Source organism: Mus caroli, unplaced genomic scaffold (genome assembly GCF_978045245.1).
Source record: "Mus caroli unplaced genomic scaffold, Mus_caroli_1 scaffold_12, whole genome shotgun sequence".
Lineage (NCBI taxonomy): Eukaryota > Metazoa > Chordata > Mammalia > Rodentia > Muridae > Mus > Mus caroli.
In genome coordinates this window covers 27,479,029-27,506,051 of record NW_028227267.1, presented here as the reverse complement: position 1 = coordinate 27,506,051, position 27,023 = coordinate 27,479,029, and the positions used below count along the sequence as shown (strand labels likewise).

The 27,023-nt window shown below is 45.2% G+C and overlaps 1 protein-coding gene across 3 annotated transcripts in view; it reads left to right on the top strand.

Moving 5' to 3' along the window:
* The window catches only part of Ldb3 (LIM domain binding 3), a 64,900-nt gene extending 38,314 nt beyond the window's left edge, over positions 1–26,586 (top strand). The window contains exons 12-16 of one of the 3 annotated variants that reach the window (XM_085828549.1): positions 6,395–6,839; positions 8,211–8,391; positions 8,831–8,951; positions 13,957–14,072; positions 22,567–26,586. In XM_085828549.1, coding sequence (XP_085684675.1) covers positions 6,395–6,839; positions 8,211–8,391; positions 8,831–8,951; positions 13,957–14,072; positions 22,567–22,656 — 953 coding nt within the window. In that variant the 3' untranslated portion in view covers positions 22,657–26,586. The remainder of the gene's footprint in view (positions 1–6,394; positions 6,840–8,210; positions 8,392–8,830; positions 8,952–13,956; positions 14,073–22,566) is intronic. The other 2 variants (XM_021181351.2, XM_021181354.3) reach the window with 2 other exon arrangements.
* Positions 26,587–27,023: the final 437 nt, after the last annotated feature.

Genomic DNA, 27,023 nt, shown 5'->3' with positions numbered 1-27,023 from the left:
AGATCAGGCTCTGCCTCCCCAATGCTGGGATTAAAGGCATGTGCCACTATGCTCTGCTTTACACATAAAATCTTAATAGACTGTGTGTGTGTGTGTTTGTTGGCAGGGTAGCTCAGGTAGACCAGGTTGACTGTTGATCCTCCTTCCAGGACCTCCCAAGTACTGGGATTATACGCATGTGCTACCACACCCAGTTTTTAATAGACTTTTTAAAGAGCAGTTTTCAGTTCATAGCAAAATCGAATGAAAGGTGTCATTTCCCAAATATCCTATGACCTCACCCCTTGCACACACACACACACACACACACACACATACCTTTCCCAATGCACAAACCATTTGTGGTAAAACGAGGAAGGGAATAAGTTACAGCCCTGCTTAGGGAAAGGAGATGGGTTATTTTAAGGGAGAAGGAAGGGGGCTTGTGTCCTACAAGTGTGAACTGGCCAAGTAGACTTGGGATAAAGAATAACACAAAGTCTAGGCTCCAGAACACATCCTGGTGAGACTCAAGGAAGCTTTCCTCTTGAGGCCTTCCTGATTAGAGCGACAGAATCAGTCCCCTGCTTTATAAAGCTCACTGACAACAGAAGTGAGTATGGACAGGAAATATTTTAGCATGGGTGGGACACCCAGCCTGCTGTAAGGAATAAGCAAACTACCTCATCTCTCAGACCTGAATTTTCTCATTTGAGTAAGATAGGATTTCTTTTTTTTTTTTTTTTTTTTTTGGTTTTTTCGAGACAGGGTTTCTCTGTGTAGCCCTGGCTGTCCTGGCACTCACTTTGTAGACCAGGCTGGCCTCGAACTCAGAAATCCGCCTGCCTCTGCCTCCCGAGTGCTGGGACTAAAGGCGTGCGCCACCACGCCCGGCAAGATAGGATTTCTATAACCTTTTGTTGTATCTGCAGAGATAAAATAATATCTGTAGTCTGATGCCATCTCTTGCACTTCTGGGCCAAGGAAAGGAAATTCTGAAGTCAGAGCTCCACAGGCTGAGGTGGCATTTTGGAAGGGGGGCGGTACAAATCTCCTACGTAGGAGACAATATGATCACTCCAGTGCGGCCAGGAAACACAGGAAGGCGTTTGCAGAAGCGGGTAGGAGTAGTGTCAGGTGCAGAAGCCTTGTGTCTGCACAAGGAAGACCTTTCCCAGCAGCACCGCAGGCCCTCCAGGTACCTTCCTTGTCCTGTCCTCCGTATGCCCGCCAGGGGGCGGCCGGGCCCTCCAGCCGCTTCTCCCGCAGCAGCCTGGGCGGCGGAGACCGGCAGGAGCCAAGGCCTTTCCACTGTTCCCAGGCTGTGCAGACGTTAACTCATCCCTGCCTGGAGCAGAGGAGAGGCCTGCCTCCACCCTTCCTTCTCCGGGGAGGCTGGGTTGGCAACGGGCTCCGGGGGCGGCTGGTAGGCTGCCAGGCCAGCTGGGGATACGGGCTCGCACCCCGCTCCTCTGTTGGGCTGCGGGGACTTGGGCGCTGCCCATCACAAGCTGCCCGCTCGCGGCCAGTCCCCGGCCGCAGCTTCCGGGGGGTGGGGGGTGGGGGGCGGAGGCAGGGCGGGGTTCGCGCCGGCATCTTATCTCTGGCGCCTGGGCTGGGCATCCGCTTCCCCAGAACACCTGGGGCCAGTGGGCGGAGGACACCGTGGTCCCCGGGATGGCCACGTCGGCCTGCGGGCCGGGCGGCGACCCGGGCGCTTGCCGGCGACTTAGCCCGGGCTAAGTGACTCAGATCACCTTGTTGTTTAATTACACAGTCCTAGGGCCGCCGAGTGCGATAGGAGCCCTTTGAACGTGCCAATTAGAGATGAAATATCACCTTCTAATTCGAACCGGCTTAATTCCGTCACGTAGAAATAGCAACAGCCCGGGGCTCGGAGATGGGATATCAGGTCTCTTACGGCATTTGGAGCGTGGATGGGCGAAGCAGGCAGGAGCTAGGAGGAGAGGGGACTGTGCACCCTGCCTCTCCTCCCCCTTCTCCTTCCCCTTCCCCAGGGATCTGCCCGGGCGAACAGCTCGGAAGAGAAAGTCCTCCTGTTTGTAGCCCCAGCGGGTAGGAGGTAGGAACCTGGTCCAGGATTCCAGCCTTCCTCTCTGGGGCCTTGAGTAGGGGTTTGGAAAACGAAGGCGGTTCAGGAAAGCCTCGGATAAAAGGAAGAGAATGTCCGCCCTACTGAAGGAGCGGTTGGAGAGGGAGGCAAGGTGGGCGAGGGCAGGGTTTACTTGGAAGGGGCATGCTGGAGCCTGGTTCTGCATTCGGAGTGGTTTAGAGGAGCTGATGAGGGTGCGTTTCAGGTAGAAAGCTTGCAAGCTGGCTGACCTCACGAGTAGCCACTTAAGCTCTCCAGGTTGACTCGCAAGTACTCTGCCTCTTGCTATTACACAAACTCCTGTGCAACACTGTGAAAGCCAGCAGCTCTTGGCAGCCACTGTTGCAAAGCACCATCCGAGAGGCAGACACTTTTAGGAAAAAAAAAAAAGCAGGTAAAATTGATTTAAATACATTTTTATTTAGCTCAGCATATGAAATTTTCTGAGGTTTTTGTGTTCTCTATTCAGAGTTTCTCAACTTGCTCTGTAGATCAGGTCTCTAGAGCTGGGATTAAAGGTGTGCACCACTGTACCTGACCTTTTTTTTTAATATTTTATTTTATTGTATGTACATTGGTGTTTTGCCTTTACATGAGGGCGTCAGATCCCCTGGAATTGGAGTTAGAGACAGTTGTAAGCTGCCACGAGGGTGTCGGGAATTGAACCTGGATCCCAACTCGTGCTCTTAGCCACTGAGCCATCTCTCCAAAGCCATCTTTCCAGCCTCAATTGCGTGTGTGTGTTTATGTGTGCGTGCGTGCGTGTGTTTGTGTGTGTGTGTACTAGAGCGCAGGTGCCTACACAAGCCAGAAGAAGGTGTGGAATTCCTTGAAGCTTAAGTTTAAGGCAGTTATAAGCCATGAGACATGAGTGTTGGGAATCCAATTCCAGTCTTCTACTAGTACATGCTCTTAACCACTCGGACGTTTTTCCAGACACAGCTCAGTATATTAAAAATGGTTCAGAGCTGGACTCTATTCAGATGCATGCTAGCTATTTCAGAAGCTGAGAAATAAGGTCACTTGAGGCTAGCTGGGTAACACGCAGAGACCGGGCTCAACACACAAACAAGGGGCTGAAGAGACAGACCAGTGGTTAAGAGCACTAGCTACTCTTCCACAGGACCTACAGACAACTTACTCCAGTCCCAGAGAATCCAACATGCTTTTGGCTTCCCTAGGTACTCGGCATGCACGTGGTACACAGACATACATGCAGGCAAACATCTGCACACATTAAATTTAAAAATAAACATCTTTAACATACAATCAATATAAGGTAATTATTACTAAGATACTTTATATTCTTTTATTAAGTCTTCAGATTTTTAAACTTAATAGCACATCTCAATTTAGACTAACTGCCTTTCAGGTGCTTAGCACATAAGGCCATGGCTTGAAGATCACACGGCTTTCATTCCTAATTCCTTTTAGAGCTAGGTGTGGAGGCACATGTCTGTAATCCAGCACTCAAGAGGCTGAGACACCAGGATCTCTGAATTGTTGAGGCCAACCTGGAATACAGAGTGAGTTCCAGACTAGCCTGGGCTATATGTCAAAAACCAAACAGCTTGGCTGGGCCTTTGATCTCAGCGCTTGAGAGGCAAAGCCAAGCAGAACTCTGAGTTCCAGAATAGCATGATCAACAGAGTGAGTTCCAGGGACAGTCAGGGAAACCCTGCTTCAAAAAATAAACATAAAAAAGGCCAGCGCAGAGGATTGTGGTTTATAAAACAAGAAGGAAACAAAGGATAGAAGAAATGACATGGAAAGCAAAGAGAGAGAAAGACATAGCTTACACAGACTTATACAGAACCCTAAATCTTACAACAGAGGGAAGAAGCTGCTTTGAAGTTCTGTGGGATCACCTCTCCCCACTCTCCTCTAACAGTACCCCTAAAGTCACCTTGTCCCTAGCATGTTGGGACTCTCTGGGCAGTGGGAAGCCATGTAAGAATGTTGAGGTGGGTGAAAACACCCTGAGTTTGTGACTTACAACTTTACAAAATGCTTGTGCTGTGTCCCTCCTAGGGGTTCCCACCACACCCAGTGAGGTAGGCAGGATGTCATTCATTCTATCACCAGAAAACAGGTTCAATTCCTGGTAATGTGACTTCAGAGACTCACAGCTCCCTGCCCACTGCCATCCAACAGGAAACCTGCTTTAGGGCTTTCCCCATGACAGAAAGGCCTGGAGGTGAACTTGATAGTTCATTCCAACCTGGGAATCCAGATGCACTGTCCTACCGCCCCCCCCATCTCTCTCTCTCTCTCTCTCACACACACACACACACACACACACACACACACACAAACGTGCACACACTATATCATGTACTAAATTAAGCACTCACATGTCTTAGTCCTAATAATTTCCTGATTCTTATAATTCCTATACCATTTCTTAGAGGAAGAAACAAGCCCAGAGAGAATTAATTACTCAAGCAAGGATACACAGCTAGGAAGTAGTAGGGCTAGAGTGTAAAACCAGAGCTCTTCTGAGAGAGGGATGCTATGGATAGAGAGAGCCCAGAGTCTCAAAAATGCTAGGCAAGTACTCTAACTGCTGAATCCCAAGCCTCAAACTAGGGTTTTTGATGAGTGTGTTTCTTTCCAGAGTGCAGGGTCTCCTCTTAGAGTTACAACAGACTTCTTGATGAGGTTACACACCAGTGGAAATCGGGTCTGTGTTCTTTATAGAGGCAGCTCGGAGTCTAGGGAGGGTTAGACTCTCGCTCTGCTGCATCCTCTGAGGACTCCAGCCCTCAAGTGTAAAGGGGGCTGACTCATGACCTGCTGTGTGCCTCACCCAGACTGTAAGTGGGAGGAAGATTCCAGCTGGAGAATCTGCCTTTGGGAGTTAGTCTCACTCCCAGGATGGCTCTGGGGCAGGGCTGTGGAAGGCTTTACACCTCTGTACTCTCATCATAGGCATAGCCCTAGCCATCCTCTAGCAAAGGGTGTCCTGCACTTCCCAGTTCTGAAGTTGCTGTCATTTGGGAATAAGAGGCACAGAGTTAGAACAACCCAGAATGGCCCAGGGCACCAGACAGGAGAAAGAGACCAGACAGGGCCATGGTCTGAGTCCATGTGTGATCTAGAGAGATCTGCTTGAGTACAATCCATTCCACTCAGGCCTGGCTTGGATGTGGACAGGGAGGCTATCATAGTATACTTCCTAGTGGGGAAGATGGTGCTCTTCCCAGAAGAACAGACGGGGAACAGACATGACACGTCTAGAACCATCTTTGCTACAGGAAGAGAACTGGCTAGATCATATTCTCAGGACACACAGCTAGATCTATTGAGTTGTCTCTATAGTGGAGGGCAGAAATATCCTTGGTTCTGAGAGCCCTGGTAGAGAGTGCTTTGTGTTAGCATCTACAGTGCCCCTTCTGTGTGACGAACTGTTTCTGCACTCTCAGTGAAGGCAAGAAGTGTAGCACATTCTTTTCCCTAATGGTAACCTCTGGGGTGCCATATACACTCTCAGTTTGCACCAAGGTGATGTAGGAGAGCAAGAGGATCTGGCAGGGACAGTCAGAGACCAAATGAGCAGCTATCCCTGGGCAGCATGGTGCTAGCCCCTCTGCCTAGGCTCACCGAGTGACTAAGATAGGTGGCTACCTATCGAATCAAGACAGAATTTCCTCCTCAGACAAATCAAGTCAAGCTATTTTTCAAGACAATGGTAGTAGCTGAACTTGAAACATGAACCCATGCTTTCTGGACATCTGCTCTCTGTTGAAGACATACAGCAAGCACTGATTTTGATGACTGGGAGTCAGATCACTGGCTAGGGGACCATTGAAAGCATCCTGCAGTCCATGCTGAGTTGACCTGTTCTTACTCACTTCCTGTCCCAGACCCTCCCTACTCTTGCTCCCCACCTTCTACAGGTCCAGGGCAGCCAAGGTCTCACAGAACCCCACCCTAAATAGCTTCACTATTTATAGCTCCATTCCTTTCTGGGGCCTGTGCAAGCTCTCCAGGCCTCTGCTGTCACCCTTGTTTATCTGGGCTTTTGCTGAGAATTAAAATCTGGTTCACCATGAAGTTCAGGCAAGTGGGTCTGTAGCTTCGTGAGTGATAGTGCATTTGCTCAGCATACTTGAGTCCCTATGAATAGAGCAGACACGATTCACAACACATGCTCACACATACACATAAACACATCTTCTTTAGTAATTGGTGTTATATTGTCTCAATATTATGCTCATCTTGTATAGTTCTCTGGCTGGGGTGAGGGATGAGGGAGAATGAATTTCTAACACATGTTCTTTGGGTGTTTTTGGCTTGCAGTGCCTGCATCTTCCTACAGCCCATCTCCAGGAGCCAATTACAGTCCAACTCCCTATACCCCTTCGCCAGCTCCTGCTTATACCCCCTCTCCTGCTCCCACCTATACCCCCTCACCTGCACCTACCTACTCCCCTTCCCCTGCACCAGCTTATACCCCCTCACCTGCCCCAAACTATACCCCTACACCATCAGCTGCCTACAGTGGGGGCCCTTCAGAATCTGCCAGCCGTCCACCCTGGGTGACCGATGACAGCTTCTCTCAGAAGTTTGCTCCTGGAAAGAGCACTGCCACTGTCAGCAAGCAGACCCTGCCCCGGGGGGCTCCAGCCTACAACCCAACAGGTCTACAAGTGACTCCTCTTGCCAGGGGCACCTTCCAGAGAGCTGAGCGCTTCCCAGCTAGCAGCCGGACTCCCCTCTGTGGGCACTGTAACAATGTCATCAGGTACAGGCTTTGGTATATAGGAGGGGTGGCAGATAGGAGGGCAGATATAGGCGAAAGGCCAGCCAGGCAGGACAACCTCAGGTCTCTCTGGCTCGCCTCTGTGAGCTTTAGCTTCCATATCTGTATGACACTCTCATCCCTGGGGACTTGGAAGGGTTCCATGAGGTAAGCGGGTAAAGCTCCCAGCTTGGTGCCTGGTGCCAGGAGCTCCCCCTTGGGCTAAGGCTGGGTTCTGGGAATCTTAAGCTGTATTGTCAGTAGGTTTATTGCGCACACTGCAAGCTGGGTGACGCGCTGGCTTGACCCAGCTTTCCCTTAGAGGTTCTTCTGGATCTTTCCACAGACAGTGCCCTGCCTCTTAGGGCTCTGATAGACACTGCACTGAAATTCAAGCAAGTCATTTCACTTAGAAGCTAGGGGTCTCAGACGGTGATCATTAAATTCAGTATGTCTGCATTTGTGTGTGGTACATGCTTTCATATGTGAAAAACATACTCTTTGAAAACAAGCGGAAGCCAGGTGTGGTAATCCCAGCACTTGGGGTTCAGAAGCAGAGAGATCTCTGGAAGTTCAAAGCTAAGCTCTTCTAAAAGTTTGTTCCAGGCCACCCAGGGCTAGATAGTGAGATCCTGTCTCAAAAACAAAAGCAAAACGAGCAGAGAAGAACTAGAAAACACAGAGGGAAAATTAGAACATGAAGTTTTCTGATGGTGCCAGTGTTCTGAATCTGAAACTGGACCATGATGTTTGTACCCTGTGTCTACCGCCTCCTGGCCCTATGACCTTATGACCTTGACTGAGTGAACTCCTCTGCCTTGCTGTGACTTGGTTGTCTTTATTGATTATCAGGTCTCATAGTAGTTCCTCCTTCATGGCATTGTTTCGAGGATTACATATATGGACAAATGTCAAACTCTTCTTGAGAAGTGCTTAGCACGGTGTAGTTTAGCTGAGGTTAGCCCCCATAACCATTGCTCTTGTGATAAGCTGAACTCCATGACATGTTTCCTGGGTCCTCTGTGGCAGATGTTTGGATTGCTTCCAGGTTCTGTTTGTTGGATGTCTCACTGTGTAGCCCTGGATGGCCTGGAATTTACTATGTAGTAGACGAGGCTAGCCTTGAGCTCTTGGAGATCTGCTTGCCAAGTGCTGGTACACAGCACCAAGCTCCGTTTTCCAGTTCTGTTTATGTTAACGGACATGACAATACACATCTTTAGCATGGGGCTTTCTCAGAATTATATACTATTTCATTAGAACAACCCTCAGAGTGGGTATGTCTAGGTAAACACATGGACATTGTTGGGGTTCTTAAAATATCTGGTTCTAACTGGGGGGGGTTCATTTTAATGTTGTTTTCTGCCATGCCAGGGGCCCTTTTCTGGTGGCCATGGGCCGCTCTTGGCATCCAGAAGAGTTCAATTGTGCCTACTGCAAGGCCTCCCTAGCAGATGTGTGCTTTGTGGAGGAGCAGAACAATGTTTACTGCGAGCGGTGTTACGAGCAGTTCTTTGCCCCGATCTGTGCCAAATGTAACACCAAAATCATGGGGGTAAGTGACCTTTGTCTTTTCTTCAGTGACACTGACTTCCTCTCTTCCTCTAAGATTTTAGGGTCCTATTAGAAACTCAACAAGTTGCTGATCACAGCAAAAGCAACTCCACAATCCTAGAATCCAATCAATTTGCAACTAACTACCAAGCCAGGGAACTAATTAACTTGGGCGAGGAATGATATGTGCACACAACACCACCTTCAAATGGTGCTGGGGCTCTGCACAGTTTGCCTCATAGCCTGCCCTCATGGCTCATCTCTGCCTGTGACCCGACTCTCCCTCCTCTCCCTCCCTGTCTTTCTCAGCACCTACTCTGTGAGCCCTCCTGCCCTGTTCCCTAGGTTACTTGGGCAGCAGCCAGGCTTGGTGTGGAAGCCAAGCCTAGCTCCCTTCCCCTGGGAAGGTGTCTGTCCTGAACTCGGAATCTTTCCTCCAGGAAGTGATGCACGCTCTGCGACAGACATGGCACACCACCTGCTTCGTCTGTGCAGCCTGCAAGAAGCCCTTTGGGAACAGCCTCTTCCACATGGAGGATGGAGAGCCATACTGTGAGAAAGGTAGGCGCATGGGATACAGTACCCATAGGATGCATTGTGACACCAGGCTGGAAGACCCTGTGCCCATGTGCCAGCCGGGGTGACAGGCTGACAGGAAGGCATAGAAAGCTTACTGCTGTCTGCATCCATTCATCCTACTGTGAAGGGGAAGAGGGTCTCCTGGGTTTTGTTTCATGAGCGGTACTGGGAATCACACCCAGGGTCTCACACAAGCTCCTGGTTCTCTTTTTAACGGCGGAATCCTGCCATTATACATTAGCAGATCTCTTTCCCTTTCTCATTTGGTTTCAGCTTTTGGGGGAAAAGAAGTCGGAGTTACAGTGTATTTTGTAGACCAGTCCCTGCCCCATCCTGTGTTTTTAACATTGAGTCACACGATGGCTCCCAAACTGCTTGAGAAACCTCTCAAGTTATGTTGGCTTACTCGGAAGAGGGCCACCTCTAGCCTTCATTCTAGATTCTATTTCCTGTCCCACCCTGAGTCGGCTTTGTAACCCCGAGTATAGCTGATGAACTTCTGCAGACTGTAAACACCCGCCTTATAGGGTGGCTGTGGGGATGGGAGCTGCGGGCACCCCTTTCGCTCCCGGCCTGTGGAGCTCTCTGGACTCCCTCCCCTCGCAGCCCTCCAAATCTCTCCGCACTTCAGAGTGTAATATGTTATTGTAAAATGTGGGGAGTTGTAAGTTCAGGGGACTGGCTGACTGCTAGTCCCAACCTCCTTTTTTCACAGCTGGCTTCTTTCAGGGAGGGTTTTGAGGCAGGGCCCAATAAGGGAACACAGACTTGAAGACCCAGACAGATGAAATCACATGGAAAACAAAGGGACTGATTTACGGACAAAAGTGGAGCTGCGGTGGGCGGAGCAGCGGTGGGCGGAGCAGCGGTGGGCGGAGCTGCGGTGGGCGGAGTGGTGCATTGAGAACAGAAAGAGAAGCATGGTAGGCTTTGAAGTAGGATAGGAAAAATCACTCCAGTTCCTCCATGGGAAGAAACAAGCCAAAACCTTTGTTTCCTAACTGAATTTTAAAAGAAACTTCTTTGGCCTTTTACGTGGGTGAACTCATTTTCTGGCTCCAGAGTAAACTGATTTGCTTTCAACAGGAGTCACACAGTACCTCAGCCTCCGTTGCTGTAAAGAGGAAATGATAGCACATCTCTCCCCCTTTAGGACCAACAGTTAGTGTTATACCATTGATTCTGTACTTGGTTCTGACCTAGTCAACTTGGTTTATACTGTAGTAAAAAGACGTATAACATGAAATTTACCACCTTGAATATTTTAAGTATATAACTTTGAATGTGTAAGCGCAATTATTGGTGTTAGTCTCATTGTAGAATAAATGAGAAAAATGTCATTAATGTCAAAAATGTTTTAAAAAACAATATTAGTCTTATCTGGGCTATCATTCTTTTTTGGTGTTGTTTTTGTGAGACAAAGTTGATTTTGTGGGACAAAGTTTTCTTTTCTGTATCCTTGCTGACCTATGAAACTAGCTCTGTAGACCAGTCTGACTCTGAACTCAGAGATCCCTCCTGCCTCTGCTGGGATTAAAGGCATGTGCCACCACCACAGGCATGTGCCACCACCGCAGGCCTGTGTTATCAGTTTTTAAAGCAGAGCTTCCAGGTCACACAAAACCAAGTTTCAAATAGAAAATCAATCAGTTAGCAAGACTTCCAGAAGAAGATCCAAGCCATCTTAAGAACGAGTTTGTAAAAGAACAAGGGGAGGAATTTCTAATTAATACTAGGGCTAGTTGAACTATTTCTTTGTTTCCTGTTCACCGTTTATCCACAAAACATAGGTTGAATGTGTAGTCTATATCAATTTCTGTGAGGTCTCTGCCCCCAAAAACTTTAAGCAGGGGCCAGTAAAATGGCTCAGTGGGTAAAAGGGCTTGCCATAAAAGCTTGGCTGCCTAATCCTGACTCCTGGAAGCCACATGAAAAAGAAGGAGAGAGCCCACCCCACAGAGTTGTCCTCTAGCCTGCACATGTACTCGTTGGCACAAATCAGACACACCAGTAATAATAATAATAATAAACTTTTAAAAGCCTTGAGCTGGAGACACGGCTCAGTGGTTAAGAAGACTGGCTGCTCTTCCAGAGGTCCTGGGTTCAGTTCCCAGCACCCACATGACAGCTCACAACTGTCTATGGGATCCAATTGCCTTCTTTTAGTGTACAGATATACATGCAAACAGAACATCAATACACATAAAAGTAATAATTTTAAATGTTTTTATGTTCATTGGTGTTTTGCCTGCATGTGGTCTGTATGAGGGTGTCAGAAGCCTTGGAACTGGAGTTACAGCTATGTGTGAGCTAACATGTGGGTGCTGAGAATTGAACCCAGGTCCTGAACTATCTCTCCAGTCCCTCAAAATAATTTTTTTTAAAGAAATCTAAGTATAAATGGCATGTACTGGCATGGCCTTCAGGAATGCTGGATGGGTTGATGGATGATAGATAGGTCTTCTCCCTCCTCTAACCATTTATGAAATCTTCTAAAATAAGAGTCAATAGTTAATATTTATGCCGAATGCTCCATACATTTCCTAGTCTGGTCTATAGTGATAATCCCATGAGTTTGGTGCTGTAATTATCTGCATTATACAGATGAGAAGGTTGCAGCCCTGAGCAGCTGTCCCAGGTTTAAGGAATTCCTTAATAGAGCTGGACTTTGAACTAGTGTTTTCTTTCTTCAGACCCCATGTCTATAAGTCTGATGGCACACCACCTCTCAGTATGTGGTCTAAGACAGTGACTAGACATGCTGTTCACAGAGATGAACAGACCACAGGAAGAGGCCAGGTGTGGCAGAGCTGTGCAGAGACAAGTACATTTGGGGAACTGGGGAATGCAGGGAGGAATGAAGTTTTCAAAAGGATCAGTAGTATGGTGGACTTGTGCTACCTCTCAGAGAAAGGAGCTCAAGACTGGAGGCCTCAAGTGTGGGACTCTGCCTTATGTCGCTGAGCTTCAATTCCCTCATCCACAAAACAAGACAAAAAATAAAGAAAATAAAATAAAGATAATTTGGTCTCTGAGAGACATTGTGAAAACAGATTGATTCATCTACAGATACATTTATTTTTATTGATCCATTTGTTTACCACAAATGTGGTAATTCACTGACTTATTGGTTTATACCTGTGTTGAGTATTGGCCACCGACTAAGCATCCTCTTGGAAGACAAAGCAAAGCCAAGCATGGCTCTTCACGTTGAGGTTCTTGTAAGGACGTTGCCTGTCTTGGTCCATCTTGTTCCAGTGTAGCCACATGTCTGGAGCAGAGTGATTTATAATGAACAGAAATCTATTTGGCTTGTTCTTCTGAAGACTGGGAAATCCAAGGTCAAGAGGCCCCATCTGTTAAAGGTCTTCCTACATCATGCCATGTAGAAGGTGGAGGGGCAAAAAAAAGAGAAAGAAAATAGGTTACAGGAGACCAGGCTCATTTTATAAGAACCTCACTTCTCCTGAACCTATTCCCTCAATAATGACATTAATTCATCCAAAAAACCTAAATACCTCTCTTTAGGCTCTGCCTCTCAAACATTATTGCTGCAAGGAGGAGGCTTCCAACAAGTGAACTCAGGGACAGGTTCGCATCACGGCACCATCTTTGTGAACGTAACCTCTGGAAGCATTATGGATAGTGTGTTGTAGTGTTATCTCCCTTGGTAGGGGGAGGGGAAGGACATATCCCTGTAGAGTCACTCAAATATTGTTTACAATAGTAAAATCTTGTTGCCAACATGAATGCCCAGTGACAGGAGAACGGTCAAGCAAACACCATTCTAAAATTACAAAAAAGTCTTAAAGATGGGCTACAGAGATGGTTCAGTGGCTAAGAACATATGCAGTTCTCAGAGAGAACCCAAGGTCACTTCTTAGCACCCATGTCAGATAGCTTATAATTGTCTGAACTCCAGTTCTAGGGGCCCTAACTTTATGGTCTCCATGGGAACCTGCACTTATATGCATATAATACCCCTACAGACTTATCTACATAATTAACAATTTAAAAAAAACCAAACCTTAAAAGAGTCTGAGCCTAGAGAGATAGCTTACCCATTAAGAGCACATACTGCCTGATTGGTGGTGGCAGGTGACTGTGGCACCTGCCTTTATTTTTAGCATTTGGGAGGCAGAGGCAGGAGGATCTCTGAGTTCCAGGACAGCCAGGGCTACACGGAGAAATGCTGTCTTGAAAACAAACAAACAAACAAACAAACAACAACAAAAAGAGTGCATGCTCTTCAGAGCTCCCAAGTTCTGTTCCCATCACCCACACAATGAGATTTAGCAGCCCGTAATCCCAGCTCCAGGGGATCCCTCAACATTTTCTGACCTCTGTAGATACCTGGACTCATGTACATACACACACACACACACCTAAAAATAAAATAGAATCTAAAAGAAAAAAAAGAAAAGAAAATCTTTTGTTTGTTTGTTTTTTCAAGACAGGGTTTCTCTGTGTAGCTCTGGCTGTCCTGGAACTCACTTTGTAGACTAGGCTGGCCTTGAACTCAGAAATCTGCCTGGCTCTGCCTCCCAAGTGCTGGGATTAAAGGCATTTTCCACCACCGCCGCCTGGCGGAAAAGAAAATCTTAAAGATCCTCATTCTTCCAAAATAAGCTAGTGATTGGGTGCTGAGGAATATTTTTTTAAGTTTCCATTCGAGTATTGACTTCTTTTGAGCTATCAGAGGAGGCAGACCCAAAAGAAACAATTACCCGCAAAAAACTTCATGACAATTCCAGAAAGAACTTACATATCAAACTAGCACAAGATGGTAGGTAGGTGAGCTCAAGTCTGAGTCAACACACCATTGGTACAATTTATCAAAAGAGCGAAACAGCAGTCAGCCGTGAGAGTGTGTTTTGTCTGTGAGATGACCAGGCCACCGCGCCAAGCCTACTGCAATGGAGTGTCCTGGTGTCGGGTCTATGTGGCTGACTGTTCTTTGCCTGTCTCATGCTGACTTTTATTTTAGACTACATCAACCTGTTCAGCACCAAGTGCCATGGATGCGATTTCCCTGTGGAAGCTGGTGACAAGTTTATCGAGGCCCTGGGGCACACCTGGCATGATACCTGCTTCATTTGTGCGGTATGTTTCTATCCTGGAGTTCCAACCATCAGAGAAGGGGCTAGAAGGGACAAAGTGCAGCCTAGCTGGCAACCCCTTAACACACAAGGATGCAACTGTGGCATTCTGGTGCCGGAATGATTCCTAAAGTTTGCAAATGCCGCGTCTTGATACATCACAGGTGAAGAGAGCTGTATGACTGATGGTCATGGAGAGGCCAAAAGCAGCAAAGCACTGTAAGATTTGGAGAACCAGCATGTTGTCTTACCAGCGATGGTGAGGGCGGCAAACGGTGCCGTTTTCTATGGCAGGTGGCTTCCCAAGGTTATATGCTGCCTTGGTTATGAGATGGAGTGAAGACTGTCCTGTGAACCAGTGCTCGGCTTATTGACTAGGTCTATGGAAAGCTGAGATAAGGTTTCCCTTATCCCTTTAGAAAGCAGGACTGAGTATCACTTTCCTTTCCTAAGTGGTTCTGGTCTTTATGTACAGCGGCCAGCAGATAAGCCTGAGATTAACTATTAACTGAGTGCAGTTAGCTGAAGCAGCAGGGTATCTTGCTTAGGAGACTGACCTTCCCTTTCGAGGGCTTTCAGCTGAGGTGAGACTGTGAGACTGTTTACCACTATTCAGACTAGAGTTGGAGACAGGAATTGCTCGTCCCTAATAAAGCCCTGTAACGTAGGTTAACTGGCTTAAGTTTATTTAGGAAAATGAATGTACTATTAGTATTTTAAGAACCAGAGTTACTTGAGGTGAATTTGGGGGAGATATGACAGATCTGTGCTGTAGACATGCGTGAAGCCCTGGTTCAATCTCAAGCATCATAAAAACCAACTGTGGTAGCATACACATATAATCATTGGGAGATGGAGTCTGGAGAATTGGAAGTCCAAGATTATCCGCAGTGAACTCAAGGCCAGCTTTGGATATAGGAAGCTATGTCGATAGATAGATAGATAGATAGATAGATAGATAGATAGATAGATAAGATTAGACAGACAGACAGACTGACGTCTGTGCTGGTTAAGCCCAGATAACCTGTTAGGCACTTAGGATGGAGACTATTCCTAGTCATTAAGTTTACTGCCATATGTTTTGAGTTCTACACTTAAATTTTCCCCCCATTATTTGTGGGGTACCTTATGTTCACTGTGTATTAGTTCCCTTGGGTATTATAAGAATAGGCACAGTATTATACTAACATCACACCTCTCACAGTTCAGCAGGACAGAAATAAAAAAATCAAAGGGTTTATAGACAGCCACACTCTCCATTCCTTAGCTAATTACAGCATTCTAGTCTTTGCTTCCACTGTTACATTAAATGTCGTGTGTGTGTGTGTGTGTGTGTGTGTGTGTGTGTGTGGTGTGTGTGTGTATGTGTGTGTGTGTGGTGTGTGTGTATGTGTGTGTGTGTGTGGTGTGTGTGTGGTGTGTGTGTGGTGTGTATGTGTGTGTATGTGTGTGTGTGTGTGTGTGTGTGGTGTGTATGTGTGTGTATGTGTGTGTATGTGTGTGTGTATGTGTGGTCAGGGTTTCTAGCTAAGTCTAGATGACTATGAACTTCTTTTTATTTTGTTTTCACAGGGTCTCACTATGTAGCTCTGGCTGTCCTGGAACTCACTATGTAGACCAGACTGAACTGGCACTTTTACAGATCCACCTGCCTCTGCCTCCCAAGTTCTGGTATCAAAGGCGTGCACCATTATGCCCAGTGACCTTGAACTTCTGATCTCCCTGTCTCTACCTCCCAAGTCATATTTGTATTTTCTTTTTTTTTTTAAGATGTATTTATTTATTGTATGTAAGTACACTGTAGCTGTTTTCAGACACACCAGAAGAGGGCATCTGATCTCATTACAGATGATTGTGAGCCACCATGTGGTGCTGGGAATTGAACTCAGTACCTCTGGAAGAGCAGTCAGTGCTCTTAACTGCTGAGCCATCTCTCCAGCCCCATATTTGTATTTTCATATGGTTTCTCCTCTGTGTATGTATCTGCCTCTGCAGCCATCTCCTCTCTTAAAAGGCTACAAGTCGTATTGAAGCAAAGGCTTCCTTCCTCCTGTATAATTTTATTCCCCCTCCTCTAAACAGGGTTTGTCTGTGTAGCCCCTGGCTGTCCTGGTATTCCCTTTGTAGACCAGGCTAACCTTGGAACTTAGAGATCTGCCTGCTTCTGCCTCCTGAGTGCTGAGATTAAAGGTGGGCACCACCATGCCCTTCTTAGTATGACCTCATTTAACTGACATCTTAATTACATCTGCAAAGACTTTGTTTTCATGTGGACTCCTTGCTAAGCCTAATGCACTGGGTAGGTTGGAGGTCTGAGGGTTTGAGACTTCAGAACATAAACCTGCTTGTTTAGGGTGGCTTTGCTGCACTGTCTAGACTGGCCTTTAATCCCTGAGTTCCTAGGATCCTTCTACCATAGCCTCTCAGGCAGCTTGAACTGTAGGCATGCTCCATTGTGCCTAGTCTCAGTATATGAATTTCTTGTGTTGTTTTTTGTTTCTTAGTGTGAGATTTCTGTGTGTAGCCCTGGATGTCTGAGAACTCACTCTGGAGACCAGGCTGGCCTTGAATTCAGAAATCCACCTGCCTCTACCAAGTGTTGGGATTGTGGTTCAGATCTTTACCACTTTTAACATCCTTTGAATGAATTCTTTAGTTGCTTTTAAAACATCTTTAAATATATCAGGACTTCTCAAAAAAATTGCCAACGTGCTGCCTTTAGGATAGCCTCCTGCATAGCTGGGGCTTAGCCAGGCAGAGCATAGAGCTTTGACTCTTAATTTCAAGCCTCAGCTTGCTTGACACTGATTACAAGTCTGGATGCCCAGTGTCTAGAAGGATCCAGCAGACCTGGAGAAGGTCCAGGAAGAGGCGTAGAGGCTGAAGAGACAGAGGGTGTGCTACTTGGAGAGGGAGCCATGGCAGAGGCCATGGAGGGACCACTCCCTTGAGTCTGCTGTGCTGGAATCACAGAAGTTCTACAACAGAAGCAGGAAGGAAGTAAGGCTTGGGGCAGAACAAAGTTCTAGAGGGTTAAGACAAGAGAGAGACCCATAGCAATGCACAAGCTGATTTGCCAAGAGAAACTGGGCAGATCTTGTCCCTTGGAAAGTGACATGGAGATTCCTCTTGAGCCAGCCCCATGAGGTTCTCACTGCCCTATGGAGACACTGGAGTAGAACATGGTTCTAGTGTTTGGGAAGAAATCTTTAGGTGGAAAACTTTGGGCCTACCTCTGCCTTCTCTTCCTTTCTCCCTCCCTTCCTTTCTTAGGCTAAGGATTGACCCAGAGCTCTATATGCGTTAGACAAGTGATCTGCCATTTACTAAATCCATAAATCATATTTTCCTCCTCCTCTTTCTCTTCCCTATCTTCTTTCATCCCCTCTTCTTCCTCCTCTTTCTCAAGGTTCTTCTTTCTATCAGTCTACATTTCCAAATCCCTGCCTTATTTGTTAGCCCAGGCTAGCCTCTTGAGTTCTGGGAATGCTAGCATGCACCACCAAGCTTGGCTCTAAATCACTTTGTTTTTGTCTGCAAAAAGGTCTCACTACATAACTTTCCCTGAAGTTGAAGTAATCTTCCTGCCTCAGCCTCCCAAGTGATGGGATTATAAGTTCATGCTACACTGCCTAGCTTCCAAGTCATTTTTAATGAGTACATATTTTCATATTTTTTTTTTTTCGAGACAGGGTTTCTCTTTATAGCTCTGGCTGTCCTGGAGCTCACTTTGTAGACCAGGCTGGCCTCGAACTCAGAAATCCGCCTGCATCTGCCTCCCGAGTGCTGGGATTAAAGGAGTGCGCCACCACGCCCAGCCTTTCATATGATTTTTAACCTGCACACACAATAATAATAATATAATAATAATTTAAAGACAAAACAACAACAAAAAAATCAACAAGCCAAAAAGCCAATTAAACCAAACAATAAGAAAGATTCAAACTAGTTCTCTTATGGTTGCACTCTTCCTTCTTCAGTTAAATCATAGGATATAGCACATTTTTTTCTTTTTTTTAAAAGATGTATTTATTTTATTTATATGAGTACACTGAAGCTGTCTTCAGATACACCAGAAGAGGACATCAGAGCCTGTTTCAGATGGTTGTGAGCCACCATGTGGTTGCTGGGAATTGAACTCAGGACCTCTGGAAAAGCAGTCGGTGCTCTTAACTGCTGAGCCATCTCACCAGCCCAATATAGCACATTTAAAAAAATTTTTTGAGACAAAATCTCACGTAGCTCAGGCTGGTCTCTTGAACTCAGTATTTAACCAAGGACCACATGGGGACTTGTAATGGCCCACAAAAGCCAATAAACTGAAGTAAACTGAAAAACTACCAAACCTCTGGCCCCTACCTCCCGAGAAAGGGCTGGAACTATAGGTGTGCACTACCCAGCCTCCTGGTTATTCACACACACACACACACACACAGACACACACACACACACACATTATGTGTATAATTCTTACCATTTTAAATTATTGTGGGGTGGGGTGTGTGTGTGTGTGTGTGTGAATGTAAATGTCTGCAGAGGCAAAAGAAGGTGTCAGTGTTCCTTGAGCTGGAGTCATAAGTAGTTATGAGCTGCCTGAAGTGGATGCTAGGAACTGAACTTGGGTTCTCTGATGAGCCATCTCTCTCTCTCCCACATTTCTTTCTTTTTTAAACTTTATTATTATTAAAGTATATTTTTAAAAATTAAACTTTATTAGTATTGTATTAAATATATGTACATAAACGATATGTGTCAGTGAGTGTAGTCTATGTGTATGAACGATATGTGTCAGTGAGTTAGTATATGTGCATGAATGATATGTGTCTGTGAGTGTAGAATGTCTAGGGCGTGGCATGAGTGTGGAGGTCAAAGGAAAACTTTCTGGGCTCAGTTCTTTCCTTTTACCTTTACGTGGGTCACAGGGATTGGACTCAGGTGACCAGGCTTGTACAGCAAGTGTTTTTTGCCTGCCGAGCATCTCACTGGACCTCATAGACATTCCTTAGAGGAATTCAGCTTGCCAAATATTCCTGGAATTTGGGGAGTAAGAGTATCCCAGAGCAAGTTTCCATCCACTGTTATGGAATCTAGAATGTTGACAGAAAAATGAGCTAACAGTTATGAGCAGTTTGGGAATGCAACAAGCCAGCAATTTCTCAAATCTAAAGTGTGAAGGAAAGAGAGAAAGAAAGAGAGAGGAGGGAGAGAGGGAGAGAGAGAGAGAGGAAAGAAAGGCTATAAGGCTAAGATCAGGGTGAGCTTCCAATACACGGGCCTTCAGGAGGCAAACTACCTCCAAATCATAACACCTGGTTCATGCAACATTGCTGTTGTTTTTTCTGAGTATTAGCTCCCATGGACCACTAGACACCCCATGTAATCCAAGTATAACTTCCCCAACTGGGCTGTTAGGAAACCCCTTTCCAACCTTTGTCTGAATGGGCCTCAAGCTCAACTAGGAGCAAAATTTTTTTCTACCCAGAAAAATTCATCTTAGTTACTTTTCTGTTGCTGTGATAAAATACTCTGAAAAAGCAACTTACTAGAGAAGAGGCTTTATCTTAGGTCATGACGTAGCCCATCCCGGAGTGGATGGTGGGCGCAGCTGGTCACAGTCAGAGAGAGTGATGACTGCATCTTCTCTACGATGCCGTCCATGCCTAGGGAATGGTCTCACCCACAAGTAAGATGGGTTTTCCCACGTCAATTAATGTAATCAAGACAGCCCCTCACGGGTGATTCTAGATTCTGTCACCTTGACAACAGGCTTATTCAGTGTCTAGATGTAGCTTCCAATTCTGCTCCCCAACAGGGATGGCTCAATGGAATGGGGCCTAGTCAGAGTGACTTCCAAGCCCACTCTTACATGTTAGCATTTTGCCCACATGGAGTGGAGTTCACATACTGGAAACCCAACACCTCAGACATTTCAGAGGATTACCTCTGAACAAAGCCAAAAGTGTAGAGCCATTTCAAGTAAATACAGTCTAGTTGGCTGAGGTGTTCAGAAATAAGAAGCGTGGAACTAGGTTCTTACAGCCCTGGACATAATTCCCAGCTCTACAGTTTACCAGGCTTGTGAGTTAGGTAAAAACATCTGGGCTCTGTGAGTCCCGGTTTTTAAACTATGAAACGAAGAAAAGGCAGATAGATCTACCCCCATGAAGATTTTGTGAGAATTAAATAAGCCACAGTGACCTCAGCAGGATTAATTAGGTCCCTTCTTTCCAGAATGTCTTCAGTTTCAGATAATGCTCTATATCTTTATCATGGAGACATAAAACTTTATATACATATATACATGTCTATATATGTATGTGTGTGTGTATATGTGTGTGTGTGTGTGCTTCCTGAATGTAATTTTCCATGCTTGACTGGCCTTTTCCCCACCATGATAGAATCCCATTGAAATGTGTATCACAAAAATGTATATAATTGCCGGGCGTGGTGGCGCACGCCTTTAGTCCCAGCACTCGGGAGGCAGAGGCAGGCGGATTTCTGAGTTCGGGGCCAGCCTGGTCTACAAAGTGAGTTCCAGGACAGCCAGGGCTATACAGAGAAACCCTGTCTCAAAAAACCAAAAAAAAAAAAAAAAATGTATATAATTATCTTCCTTCTGAAAGAAATTGTATCAATATGTCCCTAGTAGTACATAAATAGGCCTCATTCCCTTTGGACACTTTTGCATTTTTTTTAACTGGGTAATTTCTTTACTCTTTTGGCTACCCTCATGAAATGTTAAGGGTGACAAGATATTGAGGGTTTGTCTTATCTAGTTTGTTATGTTAATAGGGATGCTATCTCTGAGAGATCTTTTCTCCTTCCACTTAATTATTTAATGTGTACAATCTTTGATGCTTTCTTAGTTTACTAATAGTATTTCCTTAAAGGTTGATCTGTTTTGTGGGCATTGACTTGTTAACTAGTACTGGTTCTATATATATTTTGGATAGTGCTGCAACCTTTCATGACTTAGGGATTGACCTTACTAGTGAAACAAGGAATGAAGAAACAGGCCGGGCGTGGTGGTGCACGCCTTTAATCCCAGCACTCGGGAGGCAGAGGCAGGCGGATTTCTGAGTTCGAGGCCAGCCTGGTCTACAAAGTGAGTTCCAGGACAGCTAGGGCTACACAGAGAAACCCTGTCTCAAAAAACAAAACAAAACAAAAAAAGGAATGAAGAAACAACAGGTACATACATGTACAGAAAAGCTGGGATTGGATGGGCCATGCTCTCTGATGGAGAGGCACCAGCATCAGTTTGGAAACTGAGTTTATTTTATATGTCTGATTGAAGAGGCCAGGTTATCATATACAGCTAAACAAGGAGGCATGTTTAGCTAATATCTATAGGGGAACAGTCTCAGGCTGTACATATCCAGAAGGAAGCCGTGGTCCACATTTCCCACACATGGTCAGTGTCTTAGCTGGGGTTTCTATTGCTGTGAAGAGACACCATGACCGTAGCAACTCTTATAAAGGAAAGGGGCTAGCTTACAGGTTCAGAGGTTTAGTCCATTATTGTCATGACAGGAAGCATGGTCGCATGCAGGCAGACATGGTGCTAAAGAGGTAGCTGGGAGTTGTACATCTGGATCATCAGGCAGCAGGAAGACAGTAACATTGGGCCTGGCTTGATCATCTGAAAACTCAAAGCCCACCCTCAGTGACACAGTTCCTCCAACAAAGCCACACTCCCTAACAGTGCACTCCTTACAGGCCTATCAAGGCCAATTTCATTCAAACAACCATAATCTGGACACAGACCAGGGGATGCTTTACCTTTTTACTGAGCCTGACCAGGGGACATCTTTGCTATTCCTATGGATCTGTGTTATTGGGGGTCCTTTTCTTACCTGTGCCCGTGTCAACGATACACATTCAATTAGGACATATATCATAGCATAGCATGAATTAGACATCTTTATTGCATATATTCTCTGTTCCACTAGATTTCATTCACTTGAGTTTCAGTCCATGCTTTTCTTTTTTTTTTTTTGGTTTTTCAAGACAAGGTTTCTCTGTGTAGTCGTGGCTGTCCTGGAACTCACTCCGTAGCCCAGGCTGGCCTCGAACTCAGAAATCCGCCTGCCTCTGCCTCCCAAGTGCTAGGATTAAAGGCGTGCGCCACCGCGCCCGGCCAGTCCATGCTTTTTAAAAGTCTTTTATTTTGGTAATTATTTATGTGTTTATAGACAGAGTCTTGGTAGCTCGGATGCCCTTCTCCTAACACCTCACCAGCATAGGATTAGAGGCATCCCAACAAGCCTAGTTTACGTGGCTCTGGGAATCAAAGCCAGGACTTTATGCATGATGGCCATGCAACTGGCTATATCCTCAACCCCTTGGACATCTTCATGTTCATGTTATATGGTTCAACCTACACAGTTGGTTCAGTCATTAGACTTTGTAGCAGAGGGGATAAAAAACCAGGCTGTTTCTCCTGTTTAGGTGCCACAGTGCATTTGACTAAAAGGTGACTCTGTCTTCCCTTCCAGGTCTGCCACGTGAATCTGGAGGGTCAGCCATTCTACTCTAAGAAAGACAAACCACTGTGCAAGAAGCACGCACATGCCATCAACGTGTAGGAGCCCAGAGTGGCTGGTGTGGGCCAAGCCCAGGCTGCTCCTGCTACTGATGACGAAGGAGTCAAAGAAGCTGATGTTGTTTCTTCTGGGAGGGAAGGGGGACGAGAGAAAATGGTTGAGCCCTTTTGAAGTCTAACCTTAGTCTTTTCTTGTATACACAGATTGTGTATTATTGTAGTTCAGACTAGAAGCCAAAAGAAGATTCTAAACCCAGCTAGTAATTAATCCATGGCTGGAATTGGACTTCAGATTTTGGGGAAATGACTCCAAGAAATCAACAGTGAAAAACAAACAAACAAACAAACAAAAAAAAAAACCAATGTTCAAAAATCAAAGACTCGCTGGCCATGTCTGTTGCCAGTGTGGGGACAGAGCCCTGGGCAGTTATGGAGGATCAAAAGTGTGCAGCAGAGCTCTGGAGCGATCCTTGGCAAGCACAACAATGTGCCAAGCAGTGTTTGCTGTGCGGATATTTTTAGAGCCGGCACTGAGAGCTCCTTAGCTAAGACCCATTGGGCTTTCCTCACCAAATAAGGAAGAGTTGCTCCATTAGCATCACAGAGTTACCTCTGCACATCAGACTTCAGATGTTGAACAAACTTGAAACATATAAGGGGAGCCCAGGCGTCTGAGGCAATGGCGGGCCACCACTGGGCAAGTGAAAAGGCTCTGGAGAGGTCTTTGGCTCATGCCACAGACAGGGGAGAAAAGATGAGCTTTCTCTGCATCTCCCCCTCTTTCCCTCTGAAATATCTAAAGTCCCTGGAAGGCTTTGCTCCTTTATGAATTGTTAAGGGAAAGTGAAATTGGGTTTCTCCAGTTTTGCTTTACAATGTATGAGAAGAGGTTTGAAAAGGACTGTGGGTGGGGTTTTAGCCTTTGTTTTGCTTTAAGAGGGTTCTGAGCGGGAGTGTTCTGTGCATGTATTTCACCCCCTACCCACAACAGCTCACAAATATCTTCCTCAGCCCCACCCTCAAATAGGCTCAGTGGGAAAAAGAGAGACAGCATCAAACAGGATGGTAGAACAGGCTCCCTGGAGCACCTGCGCGCATGCTCATGGAGAGAGGGTGCTCTGCTAACCTCAGGAAGAATGCATGGGCTGCAGGACCTCCCACCTCCAGAGCTGCACCATCCCCTTAACCTGTTCCTTTAAGTGCAGCACAGGAAGTATATACTCATGCTGACTGCTGCAAGGAGGGAAAGCTGCATTTGCCATTTGGGCCAATATTTTGAAAATCGTTGACTGGCTTTAGAATATTTATTGAAATAGACCTGGCCTTCAGACTCTATAACAATACAGGTGACTCTTTTACATATACATGGAGTTAGGTGAGCTTGGTAAAGCTATTTAGAAGTAAAGAATGTGGCTTCCCTTTTGGGTTTCGAGATGGTGCAATCACTTTCCTTTCTAGGAAGTGCTGTTAGGAAGGATGTTCATTGAAAATGGCATTGAAGCAGGTTGTGTGTGTATGTGTGTGTGTGTATGTGTGTGTTTCTCATTGGTGCACAGTATGTAGGCACTCTACCAACCACTGCCCTTCTCTCCTCCAACCTGTTTTGGATTTTCCACTTTGCACGTTTGAAATGTTTTATAGGAATGCATTCAAACTCTTCTTTTGAGAACTAAGACTTTCAAGAGACCATCCATCCTCCTACTTACCGGTCTCTCCTCCCTGGAAGACTCTGGATTAGTTAGACATTGTGTAGTAGGAAGTCCATAGTTAGTGTGGAATCACCAATTCCGCCCAGGCAGCACCAGGGAAGGTCAGAGCTATGCTCCTACCAAACAGCTCTTCTTTACTTTTTATGCAAAACTCCAGGCTGAGTGCATTCTGCTGGGACAGCTCAGAGGTTTGTCCAGACATGCAGAACAGTACCTTGTGTAGTCTGTTATTTTTGGAAATTTCAGATATTCAGGGACATGGAGCTTGCTGACTAAACAGAAGGCTTCTAGGCAGTTGATTTTTTAAAAAAAAATCTATTAAATGATTAGGAACTGATCTTGAGGAAGGAAAATAAAAACCCCTACCATTATATTTCCAAAATGTCTTTTTAAAGGTTTTATACATGATCCCAGACACTGCTCCTGTGTAATCATTATCCTTTTTTGTAGGATCCTTAAGAAGGAAATCAAAATATCCCAAAGGAAAGCATCACCATATCCTATATTAAATAATTTTAAACAAATATTTAATAGCTTATATATATATTTAAATGACTCTTATTTTTTAAATACAAAACAACATTTTAGAGGCTGGGTGTAATTCAGTGGTACAGAATTTTCCTAGAATTTAGGATTCTCTAGCTTTGGTCCCCAGCACTGCCAAAAACCAATATAAAGGTAGCAGAGAAGAAGCCAGTTTCAAGAATGGTCCACAGGGTGAGCATGCATAGTGTTAAGATTAAGGCTGTATGTCGATAGGCTAACATCACATCTTTACTATTGCATAGGAGGACTACAGTTTGTCTTGTTTTCTTATTCTTGGCATTAATCTAATATGCTGATAAACACTCACCTTTTGAGTAGAATGGCTTGTATCGGCAGTGTTTGTGTTAGCAATCTAGCCTTTGTAATGTGAACTTTCAACCCTAGCATTCTTGCTTTGGGGTCTTCTTCCTTTCTTTTTGGTAAGTTTTCTGAAGTTGGAATATAGTATGTTAGAGGTGTGCATAAAACTATTTTGCATGGTTTTCTTTTTCTTTATTTTCCTTTCTTTTTGGTCCGTGTGGATTCTTTTTAGCAAAATAAAATTCAGGAAAAAAAGATACAAATGCCGATGTTTATTCTGTGTAAAGTTCTTTCATGTGTCATTAAAAAATAGCTGACATCTAGAGGCCCATAAATAAAAGCATGAGACAAATTGTCCTGTGAATAAGGGACACTGCTCACTCAGTCTGTGGCACATCAGCAACTTAATTGCCTTATGTAAACAAAGTTGTATGAATAACACATGTTTTATATGCAAAAATAATTAATACGTTGAAGAATAGGCCTTGCCTTTTAGATTTGGAAAGGTACTTCTAGTTAGGTGATTCAATATTTAATATTTAGTCTCACGATACAGCCTCTGCCTCTTCAGTTCTGGTGTACAACAGATCGTGGACTACAGACCCAGCACATGATCAGATTCTTTTTTAATTGTTATTTCATTTTATAACTTGTAGTGTGTGTGTGTAGGTGTGTGTAAGAGCACATGTGCCATGGTGTGTGTGTAGCGTCAGAGGACAAGTTTCAGGAGTCTCTTTCCACCATGTGGGTTCCGAGTACAGATTCAGGTCATCGTGTTTAGAAGCAAGTGTCACTACCCACTGAGCCATCTTGATAGCCTAGATTTATTTGTTTATTTATAAATTTATCTATTTTAAATTTTTCTATTTATTTTTATTTTATGTGCATGAGCACTTTGCTTGCATGTGTGTATGTCCATCATTTGCCTGCCTGGTACCTTTGCAGGTCAGAAGAGAATGTACAACCCTGGACCTGGAGTTACTGATGTGGCTATGCTTCCTACAAACCACCCTGTCCTCTGCAAGAGCAACACATGGTCTTCACCACTGAGCCATCTCTCCAGCCCCAACTTTAAGATTTATCTCTTATTACTCTTTATCTATGAACATATGCATGTGTCTGGGTATGCATGGGCCTGTGAGCATGGGTTCCAGTAGAGTCTAGAAGAAGGATTGGATTTCTCTGGAGCTGGAGTTATAACGGGTCATGAACCACCTGACTTGGGTGCCGTCCCCAAAAATCTTTTGGAAGAACTAGCAGTGAGAACAAACGACATAACAATTAAAAATATCAACCACATAAGTCAGATTTTTGGTATCACGAACCTGCGCCAAAATTCTATCCTTGACTGAAGATTGAAGGCAAAATAAAAAAATATTTGTTCTGCGCTAGGCTATGGCAGTTCTGACCTGCAAGTCCAGCACCTGGAAGGCGGGAGCAGGAGTGAGGCTGGACATTCAAGACCAGAATGGTCTCTTTTACAAGACCCTGTCTCAAAGACAAATAAACAGCCTTGTTCTTTTGCTCACTATTCACTAAAGCAATGTTGGCTCTTCCTGGTAGTGACGACCTTCCTGTGAAAAAAGATCTCTCCCAAAGGGTTCCCACCTCCTCCAAATGTAAAGACACAGGTAGGACCTCATACAGAGCCCCAGTCCCTACTGTAATCATTCTATAAAACCACTATGGCCTAGGGTCGTCATGTGCATCTTTAATTCCAGCATTCATGAGGCAGAGGCAAGAAAATCTCTGCGAGTTAGAGCCCAGCATGGTCTATATTACCAGTTCCAGGTCAGCCAAAGCTTGTGAGACCATTTCAAAACCAAAACCAAAACCAACCAAACAAGAAACAAAC